We start from the raw sequence: 14,956 nt of genomic DNA on the forward strand, positions 1-14,956 counted from the left end.
AACACTACCATAACATGCTATTACACAATCTATCATCACCACACACACACACTCACTGTTCAATTACCACTGAAAGCTGGAATACATTTTCACAACCCAGATATAATATTCCTAACCTAACCTGCTGTGTTCGCATCCACGCTGAACGCCACCAGCTCCACGCATCAACAAGCCCGTCTGTATGTCACTTTATGATGGCCAGGCAGAGGAGAAAAAAAATTATATGAAAATCAATTTTTTTTCTAATTAACTTTGTAAATTTCCCGCTGAGCTATCAGAAGTGGGGGCCTCGTGTGTCGTGCCGAGTCCGATAATGAAATCAATTTGGTTCAAATTGTTTCAGGTGACTTTTAATGAGTATCTAATATCCGCCTGAGGAAGGAAGGTCAGGATATCTGTTTGTTATTTGTGTTTTTGTGTGTCTTCTCTCTTTTTTTTCTTTTTTTTTAAGTGATGGATCACCCGTAGGAGAAATATGGATGGTTCCAACCTGCAGAACTGGGCACTGCTCCAAAACAAACAGCATGAATGTAAATCCTTGTTTTTAAGGGGAGGCTCTTTAACCGCACCACAGGTGTTGACCTAGTTTGACAATTTGCTTTTTATAGATACAGTACATTTGCTTTTTATTAAGTCTTTGATTAAAAGACATTTATTATTTTTTAAATTGGAATATTACACATGTGTTCCAGGAGCGCCAAACACAATCAAGTGGCAGAGGGCTTAATAACAGGGAATGGGACTTATTGTGGACTTGCTTTAGAATTAGATGGAGCTTTCACATTCATAATTTACTCCCCTCCCTCTCCTTCAATGGGCAACCTCCCAGCCTGAGGAGCTTGTTAAGCTTTGCCTTACAGGGAAGACTAATGGATGGCAGAGAAAGCCCCCTCAGGACCCTTTAGCATCGTTTCTGTTGGTCTGCTCGCTTAGTATTCACTTATGTATTTTCACCCTACTCTCTGCACAATATCATGAATAACCATAGCTAATTCATAAACACACTTGGTGATACGGGACCTCGTTCATAATTATCCAAGCTGCAGAAACGCAGTTCCTCTCCAATACCATTCCATTAGCAAAGGTGGTGATTTCCTTGAATAAGGGGGGAATCTAGCCTGCATATTTAATACCAGCATTTTGGCTCTGCTCCGGGGAACGTGGGAAGCGAAAAGGGCAGTGCATTTACTCAAATAGCCTGTTCTCTCTCTTTGGGGCACATGGAGTTATTGTTATTTTCCTCTTTCCTGCCCCTCTTTTTTTTTCTGTCTTTCATTTGGCCGTGTAACAGCATCTCTCTGTGGGGTTCTGCGGGCTGGGGAAGTTAGAGAGGAGCGCATTCCTCTCGTTCCACCACGGCCCTCAGATGAAATGGGCTTTTTCGGCAGCCCTCCTCTGTCCCAGGGTCACAGCGGGCAAAAAGGAACACAGGACTGAGAGACAAGAAAAAGACTGGGGTTGCAGCGAGGCCTGCACTCCTCTACATCAGAATCAGACTGTATGAAAACAGGCCGGCAGCGCTGCCTCCATTATTTCCTGAAAGCATTTTGTCATATGGTGTAAGAACACATGCTCAGCACATTTAAAAACAGTCAACATGTGGGAGGGGAATGAAGAATGTTGATCTTTGACCAGACTTTACAAACACAACAAAATGTCTCCTGAAGAAAAAAAATAAAAAATAAGTATTTCTCCCCCCTCACTAGAACCTGTACATGTCTGTCTTTTTTAAACCCATTAGTCCTCCTCCTTGTTATACAGTGTTGAAAATCTAAATAAATTCAGTGTTCTGAAAACTGCATCCTAGCAGGAGATTTGACTGGCAAATATGCACTCTCTGTTCTTCCACACGTGTTCCTTCCACTGTTTGCAGACAATTGCATTCTATTTGTTTTCATTCTCTAATGGTGTGTCGCCGGCATGTCAGGCGCATCTCGTTTTGTCATTGAGGGTTTTTTCTTTTGCTTTTTTTTTCTCTCCGTCCCTGCTGCTTCGTTCGCTCTCAGTCTCGGCGAAGGAAAAGGGCTCCGGTGACCCCGCGACCCCAATCTCACTTGAGACAGATGAAGCAGCCTCTCTCCCTCTCGTCCTCCCTCCCCCCTCCCATCCCTCCCCCCTCCCCCCTCCCTCCTCTCTTAATGACGTCTTTGTGCTGGCCGTGACGAACTGAACGCTCGGCAACTTCTCCCTATGCACATGGGAGGGTGGGTGTGTTTCTGGGCAGCCCCGAGGTGTATGTGTGTGTGTGTGTGTGTGTGTGAGCCCGATTTGTGTATGGTGTAAATATTGGTGTCAAACGCAGAGGGCACAGCGATCAACAGCTCTGAGGACGGCGCAGGAGAGAGACCGATTATGTGCGTTGCCGCCAAACACAAAAGCGAGCCGGCCGGCCGCATAACAACAGCCTGTTATCTGGCTTCTCTCTCTCAACTCACAGCATCACTGGCAAACATACTGCATATGTATGCATGCACCCTCCCTTACCCCAGTCTCCTCTATGGCTGTCACCGCCTGCACCTCTCCCTCCACAGATGATTTCATGCTTCTCATTGCTAGCCAGCCTTCATGCCTAGCTGCCCGTACCATCCAGGCATACCAGGGCTGAGGAAAGGCAATTTGGCTCTACCCAGCTCCCCGTGGACCAGCGCTACTCTTCACTCTGTCATTCGTTACGAGACTTTTTTTTTTTTTTACTAACAAGGCGTGCGTACTGGGCTGCGGGATGGGGGATTGTGTTTCAAGACATAATTCACTGAATTTGGTCCTCTTAGCGATGCGGCAGTCACAGGGGAGCACCATCATGCACACAGCTCGGTTACTTCGCCGCACACTTACACAACAAGTGCCGTTTTTAGAATGGGATGCGTGGAGGGAAAAAGGGAGGAAAAGATCTGGTGTAGGCCGAACTGCTGTATCTTGACAGGATTTATCATTCAGCCCAACTTGCTTGAATCCTGGCTGTGAAATGAAGTGATGAGCTGATCTGTTCCTCATGGAGGCCGGACAGGGAGGAGTTAACAGCGCGCTGCTCCTCTCCTCTCCGCTTGATGACATCAGTATTGTCTCTGCATCCATGAAATTAATTTTTCTAATCTTAGTCAGCAGGAGCGGGGGAATTTGCACACATTAATATGGAACTCGATCTGTACTCGCCCACAGCTGCAGTCTCTCTTCTTCTTTTTCTCCCTCTCCTTCTCCTTCTCCTCCTCCCATCTTTTCTCTTTTCACCCTCTCTGCTTTTTTCCTTCTTCTTCTCCCCTGCTTGAAACAGTAGGCCCAAATGCACAGGGTTCTCAAGCCTGAAATGCAGAGCTTTGTTCTGGAGGCCGAGGCAACGCCGGGCCCCGCAGTGTAATAGGAATTGGAGAGTGCTCTACTGCATGGTTTAAATAAATAACATAAAAGACAAGGCTGATTGTCCCAGCAGACCAGCCGGCTCTGGCTGCAGCATGTTGATTCTCCAGAGACAGACGCGGCACTGAGGATAAAGAGGATCCGTTGACAATAATTATCCTTATTTGTTTCTCCTCACAAATACACACAGGCTAAAACGGTTTCATTACACAGGAGTGAGAGCTGGGATTCTTTAGTCGTCCTTCCAAGAGAAGCAGAAGATAATCAATACCAAAGAGGCATCTGGGGGCCAATTCTCATACACAATCAGGTGTGATGCATCTTTTTAAGGTGATATTCAGAACAATTTTCATACGATGCTAATTTGCGCCATGCGAGTGCCAAATAGGTCTTTACACGTAATAGCTGAAAAATATGAATCCCTCTCCTTTTTGCACATCACACTGAAGACTCGTGGGTATCCAAGCTAAACACACATGAGCCACAGAGCAGCGGCGGTGACTGTCACCTCTCCAACAGGAAGAAGGAGGTGGAGGTAGCGTTAAGCCACCAGCTGATATAAGGGATTATGATAGTTCACTAAATTGCTCTTTTGAGGTTCAAACAATTTCTGAAGCGGCCGTCGCTCAATACAGCAGATTGTAGTCCATAAAGAACACGTCTTTTATTACACTGTTGGTTGTATGAAGACCCTGTGGCTCTATAGGCTGAAACCTGTAGCAACACTGATCTGTATTGTATTGTTCCACCACTGAAGGGGGTGAGCATGTCCCTGTGCCCTGTGTGTGTGTGTGTGTGTGTGTGTGTGTGTGTGTGTGTGTGTGTGTGTGTGTGTGTGTGTGTGTGTGTGTGTGTGTGTGTGTGTGTGTGTGGATTGTAAATAACTGAAATGAAGGGCTGATGCAGACAGGTGATGATTTGGTCATCTTGTGTGAAGGACAAGGTTAGCAATAGCCACAGGGACACAGTGCGTGTGTGTGTGTGTGTGTGTGTGTGTGTGTGTGGCAGCTCTGCTCCAGCTTCATTCACCACGGCTGATAAATCAGAATATTTGAAAAAAATAATAATTCCCGCATTCAAAATGAAATTGGAATAATAACCATTTACCAATATTGTTTTATATTTGTTTGATCCCAGTGTGTGTCTCATAATCCACATATCCAAGCCTTTTGTGTCGAGCGTTTTGTCTCTCTCTGATTAACAACTTAGCACATTAAAGCAAGAAGGAGTAAAATTATTTTCACAACATAAAAATGCTGTCGATTGAGCTCAGAAAAGCAATTTAGCAGGTTTTCACCCCACAGTAATTTCACCCATGTTCTGTTTTAATGGCTTTGTTTTGCAAAAAAAAAAAAGAGAGAGTCAGAACACTGGAGAGGAGTTCATAAATTGAATTTTAAATTTAGCAGTTGAATTACTATTGTCTCCCATGCCTCCTCCCCTCCTCCATTGAATGGCATGCCCAGATGAACAAAAGTGAGAAACACATTTGAAGAAAATAAAAAACAATTTCTGTGTATTCCCTCTAGTTTCTTTTTTTTTTTTTTTTCCGCGCTGTCCCTCCTGGCACAAACACGATTCACTTCGTGTCATATTCATAATTTTTTTTCCTAAGTACAGCCATTTCTCTGAGGGGTGAAAAAAAAAATGTTTCAATTTGTCAGGAATTGTTGTCGGGTTTTTTTGTGCCTAGTGGTGTGAGGGAAACGGTGGGCATATCTCTAGGAAAAGGCTGCAGTGGGCTGAAATCTCATTTAGTGGAACTTGTCATGAGAGCAGATATGAGGCTCCGTTTGGGGAGGCAGAGAATACTCATATTTTTTTCTGCCTCTGTGGACAGGTGTGGATAATGCCATGTGTGGAAGATGGACCAGTGTATCAGATGGCTCTATATAATTTCATTGCGCCTGTTTTATTTAAGAATAAGTGTGTGTGTGTGTGTGTGTGAGAGAGAGAGAGAGAGAGCAGAGAGATGAGATGAACAGTGAGAACCAGTGCAAGATTTTGCTAATACACATTTCTTTGCACATTTGTGTGTCATCAAGCATCCACTTCTCAGCTTCCAAAAGTTGTTTTTATGTGTCAACTGTCCTTTAAAATGCAGCAGTTAACGTTTCCTGTTTTTTTATTATACCAGTGAAATGTGTGTGTGTGTGTGTGTTAGTGGCTGTGTGAGCCGATTTACTTGTGTCACGCTCAGCATTTTTGGCAAACGGAGGACCTCTTGAGATGGATTGGTGAACTGGATAGAGTTTGGGAGGGGTGTGTGTGTGTGTGTCCCATATCACGGGTGGCACAGTGCCCTGGATTTGCAGAAACCGAGTGTCGGCCCTCTCTCGCTGCAGATATTGCTTAGTGGACCTGTGTGTGTGTGTGTTTGTTTGTGTGTGGCTTGTGGTGTGTGGTGTGTACAAATATTTAAGCAGGTCATGTGTTGCCCTACGCTCGAGCAAAAACATGACTGTGTCTACATTAGAAACGTATGACCAGTGTCAGTTTTAGTACGTCGAAAATACCCTGCAACAAATGTGTCCTTTGATGTTGCTCACACACGCTCTACCTAAGGACTGAATCTATTTTAGTTGCATTCAGGATAAAGTTATTAGATCACTCTCGTCGCTGCAGTCAGGCTCTTCATCGTCTTACTGAGCAATAAGGAGACAAATTACATGGTGATTCAAGGGTTTCTCTCCAAAAAAGATCCAATCTGGATTAGATTTAGCTCCCTAAAACCTCCACTTCATCCATCAATATTTAAAAAAAAAACACAAACGACGTTCCTATCAAAAACATTTTGAAACGGGCTTAACTCCAGAATGGCTCATAACGTTAATTATTCCCTAAAGTGCTTTACTCTACTGCTGGCAATCATTTTGTCAGATGAGATGTCAGTTTCTTTTCCGGTGGTGAAATATTTCATTTCACATCGGTATTGGTGACTCCAGCCTTTCGCCAAACGCGGCGGAATATTAGCGGCTTCATACGCGAGTGGCAGAGTAAAGAGAACAGTACATGAGAGGGACGACAAGATGCATTAACACAGTGAAATGTCAAAGATGCATTTTTTTTTCTCTTTCTCAGGATTAGACTCTTGAAATCCTGGTGATGCTGCCCTTTGCAGGATAACCCCCCCCCCCCCCCCCCCACACACACACACACACACACACTCTCTCTTTCCTCACGTTGACATACACCTCCATGCTGTGAAATAACTTTTCGACACCCAAGAGCACTCATTCCTCCCTCTCTGGCTTTCTTTCTCAATCTCACTTACTACCCAAACAGATTTCTCCTTCTCTCTCTCTCTCCCTCTCCTCCACACTACTCCACACACATGCCTCAGTAGACAAAACCACTTTAAAACTAGAGCACCGTAACCGTCCGCACGTAACCTGCTGAATAAAGTGCTCCCATCCCCTGGCATGTCTTCTTGATATTAGCCTGGCAATATGAGGCAGCGGCAATTTCTCCTCTGCACTAGACGGGGTGATATTGAGTTGGGGAGAAGAAAGGGAACTGAGGAGGGAGCTGGTGGTGCTGATGGAGGATGAGGATGTGTGTGTGTGAGTGTGTGTGTGTGTGTGAGAAAGAGAGAGAGGGAGAAACAGTAGGAACAAAATGTCATAAATCACACATGATCCTACACGGCGGAGACAAAAGGGAGAAAGCATGAGAGGAGAAAGGGAAGATAGAAGAACTCCACATTATCTGCCCGGCAGACAGACAAACACGCCGCTACGGGTGACGGATTAGCATTAGCCCGACGCACGGTGCTGGAATTTTGCAGTGGCTCACTGAGACCCCAAACAACCCCTAAAAAAAGTCTCTGAAATACTTACAATAGAATAAATCTCCCCTGACACCTTCTCTTTCTTCCCTTTGATTTTTTTTTTGTGTTCATATAAGAAGCTAGCTCCCCCAGGTGTGGCTTTGGAGAGCAGGTGCTTTGACTGCTTGACTGCCCTGAATTCCCTCCTGGGGATTCAAACTCGCAGACCTGTTGCAGGTTTGTATTGCAAAGTTCGGATCCCCCGCCAAACCCCCTAAACATTAACATGTACTTTTAAATGAATTCATAGGAGCTTAAACTCAAAGTAATGATCACAATTTATGCTGTTTGCTGTAAGCAACGTAGCAAGTGTGAAGGGAGCGCTGTACAGTGATTATTGGCACAGTTGGGCCGTGGTTTTGGGAACAAGGCCATAGGATTTTTTATTGCTATTGCTTCCCATCGCTTTAAACAGCGTTTACAACTCCTTTAAAACCCTTTCAGACATTAAAACAAAGATACAAGCTTTAGGTTTTAATTAAATCATTTTACTTTGGCGCTCCTCCAGCAAAGTTTGCTCCCAATCGCCGTGCAATAAACATCTTTGCTTACTTAATTCCATTTGTAGTTCATTTATGACCTGTAGACGTTAATTTAAGGCTTCCACTTGCCGTGCAATTATGAAATAAATCAATGGTAGCTGTGGTTTGGAGTGTGTGCGTTAAGTGGACTTCAGTCAGGGGTTCCAACTTGGCAGATGGTGGATGAATCCATTTAAACGCCTCTCAGACAATCGCAATGTGTCCTCAAGAATGACTGCGAAAATATTAGCCAAGAAAAAAAAAAAAAAAAGCTGACAGTAAATAATTTCTCCCTCTTTACCTCTACAGGTGTCCTCCATGGACTTCATGGCTTTGAAGCGCTCGCAGCTCTACAGCATGGCCAACAATCCCTACTCCACACCGCAGCAGCCGGGGGGCGGGCCTTACCCCCCTAGCCAGCCATACACATCGCCTCCTCCACACAGATATCCAATGAGCATGCAGGGGAGGGGCCAGATGGGCATGGGCGGGATGCAGTACCCTCAGCAGCAGGTATGTCCATGGACTCAAACACTGTGTATCTGTGCAGATCCGTGTGTGTGTGTGTGTGTGTGTGTGTGTGTGTGTCTCACCGGCCCCCCCCTGCAGTGCCATTCCAGATATTGTAGCTGGTATTATCAGCGATATTGCGGTGGGACGTTCGCTTCTCGTCATGAACATTCTCCAGCAATTTCCCCCTGAAGGCTTGGCATGTTCAATTTGAGACGCAGCCTAAAATACCAGGCAGCACATCTCACACCCTGGCATGTGGTGGTGTCAGTCCCGTTCATCACTCAGATCCCCTCAGACACCCACTGGAGAGAGATGGGTTTGATGCTGTGTGTGTTTGTGCGTGTGTGTGTGCGTGCGTGGCATGCTATGTGTGTAAGGATGTTTGTATCCCTGTACTTGTTTGATGGGAATTTGTATGCTTGGTTATGTATATGCTTCTCTGTGTGTGTGGTGGGTTGTTTGTGGTTGGATTTTTTTGTTGTTGTTGTTGTTTTTTTGTTGTTTTTTGAACGAACGAGTCTCTGATTATGTATGTGTGTATGTGTGTGCGTAGTGGAATGCTCACTGTGTAGTAAACATAGATGCAGCACACCCAACCCACGTCAGAGTCTCTGTGCAACACAATAGGCCTGTGTTAGAGACAATAGTGCTTCTGTCTGCTTTATTGAGTCTTAAATAAATCCCATTTGGACTGAAAGGGTGTGTGTGTGTGTGTATGTGTTAGAGGGAGAGATAGAGATGTGTATTAATCTGTGTGCACTATGTGTGTGTGTGTGTGTGTTTGTGTGTGTGACATATGTGTCCCACATTTTTAGCAGAATGTGAACTTCCTCCTCTCTGTGGAAGATGATAAAGTTCTTTCACTTCAGTTTGCAGCAGAGCAGCAGCAGCACTGAGCTCCACAGTAAGGGTGGTATGGTATTGGTAGTGGTGGTGGTGGTGGTGGTGATAGGGGAGGGGGCTGCACACAGTGTGCCCTGCTGTTACTGCCTGCTATATTTAGTCAGATGTTAGTCTGGACTTGGACACCTCTCATGGGGGCGAGCAAGCTTCCACACATAGCAAGACCAGAGAGAGAGAGAGAGAGAGAGAGAGAGAGAGAGAAGCAGGAAAACACAGATGGAAAGACAGACAGACTTGTAACACGGCCTAGAAATATTGTAGAAATAGTCGCACATGTAGCAGAGAAAACTGATGCACAGTGCTCATGTATTTATACACAGATTACAAACACTATTTTACCTTATACAGTAAAGACATTGGTTGTTATTGTTTTGTTTTGTTTTGTTTTAAAGAAAACATCATGTGGACAAAGAGACATGAACAAACTGGGTTGTAGTGTTGAATAAAGAATTAAGCAGGGTTACTATACTGGCTTTACATATGCAAAGATGAGTTTACTCTCAGACTGTGAGAACGGTTGCATCACGTCTTTTGTGGCTTTGGAGGATCTTTCTACAGTCTGAGAAAATATCTAATGTCAACAGGTTATGTTGACACTACAAACGGGGGCTGAAGTTGGGAGCTGTGTTGTCTACCAGGCAGAGAGAGGCTGACACCCAAACTCTGTACTACAAGTCAGCAACAATCTGCTGCATCAGTTTTGATCATCTGTTAACATCTGTGTCTTAAAAGTTCGGGATTGATTTATGTTTTTTTTTGTGTGTGTGTTTACTATTTTGAGTAGGGATGTGCCAGTTGTGTGTTTTTATGATATCAATAATTATAAGATCTTCTTTCAGTCTTTAAATCATTTCAGAAAACATCAAATGAATTAATAATAGAGTCAATTGCAAAAAAAACATCTTCTCTTTTAGCGAAAGAAGTGTAAATAAATACAAATAATAGGAATAACAATGACATACTACTAATATACTCATCAAATAATCTCAGTTGGGTACACTGTGCTCTGCAGTCCTAACAGGGAGGCTTCATATCAGACTTCATTACCCAAGCTGCAGGTCTAAACCTCCTCTGACGCATTTTGATGATGTCGACACACTCTTCTAAAATAAGCGTTATTGAGCCTGCTCAGGGGTTTTGCAGTATGAAATGCACACATTTGGGAGTGGGGGTGTATATGTGGAGACACGCTGCGCGTAGAGAGTCATGCCAATACATGATGACGCGTAGTCGGTCACACACACACACAAAAATACATCCTTGGTACTGTTTTGTGATGAAATCCTCGGGCGTATTACATAGGGGAGGCTGAGCGTCGGCGTAGCAATCACAGCGTAGCGCTATGGAACGTAATTAGTTCAAATAGAATTAGTTGTTCACTCTGGCTATAGCCATGGGAGCTGCGCTTCTAAAGTTTCTAATTATCTGGCTCTGGCTTTAAAAGCAGCACCACCGCATTGCCTATCTGCAACCGGTGAAATCTAGCTCACAGTAATGAGTTTGGAGGAGGAGGTTTAATTCCACACTCTCAGATGAGCATAATGAGCCTCACCTACAGAAAAGCGGTCAGGGGTCTGATCAGGGAGGAGAGGGGAGGGCTAAAAAAAATGCTCCAGATGTGCGCTGCAGAATATTCTGTGCGTCAGGTCTTAAAGCGACTGTTGTGGATTTGATTTCATCGGTGTCTGGAGGAGGAGAAATGCACCCTCTTCCTAAACCTCAAACGATTGCAAAAACTGTCCCAGGATCAGCTGCAAAGGGACAATCTGACTATAGCTCGACCGCGGCTGCATCAGCGAGAGGGACTGTGGGTGATGTTAAGACGCGGCACGCATTATCCCCCATGATGCACCGCGCTTCAGGGCTGAGACCTCAGCTTGTCACAGCCAAGCATGCTGGGATGTTGCCAGGCAACGTGACGTCAACAACGATATGTGTGTATGTCTATCTCTGAGATTTCCCCAGGACTAAACGACCGTCTGTGTGTGCGCGTGCGAGAGTGTGTCTGTGTGCGTCTGTGTGTGTAAGGGGGTTTTAGCAGAGGAACAAAAGGTCCTCTTTGACTGCCTTTCATTATTATGATTAAATCCTGCTAAAATTAAGCCCCACTCATATTAAATAAGGACTCCACAGCAATACATACGTTTCATGCAGTGGAGGGACTGGATATGTGCAGAGCTCACCTCTGTCCTTTACATAATTACAGCAAGAATCAGTATCAGAATCTGCTTCACTGACACCACAGAATACACACAGAGAAATCCATCTTTGTAACAGCTTGATTATATTGTGGATGGACTTAAAATCACTGTACAGAGCTGATTATTACAAATATTACAACCAGGTTTTCATTTTGTACACTTATTAGTATCTTGACACATACTGTATCCCCAGTCATGTCTCGCCATATCATTTGTTGCCTATAATCAGATCTCTGTAATTTTTACTATCACTGTCTGATAAAGGTATAAAGTGGGCAAACATAAATAAAGAACAACCCAAAAATGGTATTTAGAAAAATTAAAAGCTACATCTTCATCCAGAATTTCAGTCCTTATTACTCAAGAAAATCCACTCCTTCTGAACTATTCTTATAGGAGCTATTTTCTACCAAAATAATATAGTCCCTCTGGAAACTGCTGACAGCTGTGGACTATCCAGAGCATGGAGAAAAAGTTTCATGTAGTTACCAGAGATGAATTATTTTTCAATTTCACTATTTTCTCTGGCATGTGTACACCCATCAACTCTGCTGATTTATTGCTATTTCCGTTTTTGTTATTTCCTACTATTCATTGAAGCACCTTGACGGAGCTGTTATCTTCATCTGGTCACTCTCAGCAGAGGGGTTGTTGGTGTACATGGGAACATACACAGTGTGTGCAGCCCAGAGGCTACAGCTGACCGTTGAGTCATCGTCTCTGGCGAGGCGTGTTCACCTGCTCAGGCCCTCAAGCTTAATGTCTGGAGCTCTCTTTTTTTTATGTGTGTGTGCATGATGGTATAGATATTTTCTGGCTTATATACCGGTACTGTATGCATATGCTGATTTGATCGTACAGGCACTCAGACAGTCTGACACAGTCTTAACACTGCAGTTCAGTGCCAATTAAGAACCCTGCTCATCGTTTCCTTGTCTTAATCCAGTCATAGGAGGCAAGCACAGACACCGATCTCACTGTTGATGTCTTGGAGAGGGGGGGGGGGGGGGGGGGGGGGGGGAAATCAACCTCTCCTATTAGCCTCCAGCAAATAAGCCCAGAACTTGCATTAGGTGTAGTTAGCATCATGCTGCGTCTGAATGCATGCGCGTGAGAGACGGTTTGAGAGTGTCAGAAAAGGGTGAGAGACAGAGTGTGCATTTGAAAGAGTGTTCACAGCTATACGTGTGTGTGTGTGTGTGTGTGTGTGTGTGTGGAGTGATGGGAGCCAGAACAAACATATCAGCAGAAGAAGAAGAGAGGAAGAGGAGGAAGTAGAAGGAGGAGGCGGGTGTCTTGGGGATGACAGGCCACACGAGAGAAGCGTCACTGTTTGGGAAGTGGAATGAAGTTGAAAGCAAAAAAAAAAAAGAAGAGAGGGAGAGAGAGAGAGGGAGAGAAAAAACAGCGCCGCCAATTCTGAGCGTAATTTCCTGTGATGTCAAAGTTGGCAGACGGAGAGGAAAAGGAATTTGAAGGAAACATTAGTGTTTGATGTGAAAAGAGGGGAGGGGTGAGGGAGCAGGAGAGGAGAAAAAAGATATCCTGGGAAATGAAAGAGAAAGAGGGAGAGAGAAAGAGAAAAAGGAAGGAGCGTGTGTGTGTGTGGGTGAGTGCGCGCTTGTGTGTGTGTTTGTGTGTGGAGAGGGTTGAATGTGTCAACGAGTCAGGCAGAAACCATTACCAGTGTTGGCTGTTTGTTCCTTACACACTGGGCCAACTTAATAGAAGCCAAGCATTTAAAGTCAAGTGGAAATGTGGCTGACCCGCTGCCTGTTCAGTCCATACAAACCAACAACACCCCCCCCACCACCAGCACTCTGTCCTCCGCAGCATTGTATCCCCTCCATCCAGCCCCGCTCAACTTTTTTAAAGATGATTTTTTAGGCGTCATCTGTATTCAATAGTCGTCATCTGGCGAAGAAAAAAAAGAACCCGAAAAAACTGTACATCTGTGTTCTTTAAAAATCGTGTCTGTTTTCTTTTTCAACTGGGCGACATCTGTGTCGGCCCTAAATACTTTCAATATTTCTTTGTTTTTATTCCCTTCGTGTTTTACATTTAGGCATTACAACAACATTTTATACAGTGGTTTTCAGAGCAGCTGTAGCCACTAAACCAAAACCAGTGTGAAGTTGTTGTCAAGTAAAAATTTAATTGAATTTAGAAAATAGTTGCAGTAGACACTGGATAACATTGGCCTAACCCTTTTTTGTATGATAATTATGATAATAATTCAAAAGCATACTGTTGATCTATATGTAAAATGAATGGTGACTAAATTCCATTGAGGTGCGTCAGTGTCAGGGTCCCATTATTGTGTATTGTGCTGCCTCACAATCACAGTGTCTTGGCTTATTAAGATAAATGCACGGCACAGAACACCTGAGGCACACGAGTTGAATTCTGACTTTCGGCTGCTGATGGTGTACGGATAATTTTTTTCTATTGATACACTGATAACAAAAGCTGAAGTAATAACACAAGAAGACACACGAGAAGAAGTAGGAGAGATTTAATTCACCCCAAGAGGCACCGATGTTCCTTTCAGTAAACCTCAGCTTTTAAGTGTGAAACTACAGTCAAACAGGCCTGTCCCACTGCAGACATGCTGTCCCAGTAGTAGAAACGTAGATGTTGCTAACAACAGTGATGACTGATTAATATCAATTATGTCTCTGTTCCATCCAAATGGCCAACATGGCTGACGCCAGGACCATGAAAGTGAAGCACCTCAATGGATTTCAGTTATCGCTCAGTTAATTATTTACACAAAATGTTTTAGCCAGGCCCTCCCTGCAAGTTGGTCTGTGTTTTGTGATAATGAAAACCAGTAAGGTCACATCTGTAACCACAGACTAAGAATATCATGAGAGAAACACAATTATGTACAGAAAGTTCTGATTGTGCTTTTAACTTTCCATTGAAACAAAAAGCTGCAAAAAGTCTTGTCTGTCAAAACATCATCTTGTGGGATATCGACTTCAGGGAGTTAGATGGGTAATTTACGACATCGATTGAGCCCGGCAGGGGGGTTCCTCACCAATGGGGAGAGCGAGGGCCACTTGGAAGCACTTAGGGGCCCCGAGTGCGGGGGTTGTCTATGGGGTTAATGCAGCCAGCGCTGCTGGCTCTGACGGATGGCTGGGAAGCCCCAATAAATCAGCCCCTCTGCCAGGAAAGATGGAGAAAGAGGAGGGGCGGGGGTACAAAGGGGACCACTCCAGCCTCATCACACCCCTCCCTTTTTGAAAGGATCTCGAAACCTCGGAGGCTCGCTCTTCAAAGTACACATCTCGAGCACGCAAATACACACCAGATACACACAGACAGCGCACACTTTCTTTCTTCTCTCTACTCCACAACTCCAGACCTGGACTCCATGCCAGCCCATGGGACTCTGGGCACCTTACAATTAAAATAGACATTAGGAGAGAGAGAGAGAGAGAGAGAGAGAGAGAGAGAGCAAGAAAAGGACGGAGGGCTTAAAAGAGGAGAGTGAAAAGGATTGAAAGAAAGGACAACGATATGGAAAGGCTGATTAATTAAGGGTTTCTCTCTGGCTACAGAATAGATGAAGTTTCAGGATCAATTAATTAGCAAGCTAGCCTACGCACGTCAATGGCTCTAATAGC

General features: G+C 44.4%; 1 protein-coding gene across 1 annotated transcript in view; it reads left to right on the forward strand.

The window, feature by feature from the left end:
* Positions 1–14,956, forward strand: part of LOC311006001 (AT-rich interactive domain-containing protein 1B-like) — a gene marked incomplete at its 5' end in the record, with an annotated part of 167,819 nt that overhangs the window by 16,317 nt on the left and 136,546 nt on the right. The window contains one exon of the mRNA XM_083998603.1: positions 8,014–8,217. Within this exon, the coding sequence (XP_083854729.1) occupies positions 8,014–8,217 (204 nt within the window). The remainder of the gene's footprint in view (positions 1–8,013; positions 8,218–14,956) is intronic.

Source organism: Trachurus trachurus, assembly GCF_905171665.1.
Source record: "Trachurus trachurus genome assembly, chromosome: 22".
Lineage (NCBI taxonomy): Eukaryota > Metazoa > Chordata > Actinopteri > Carangiformes > Carangidae > Trachurus > Trachurus trachurus.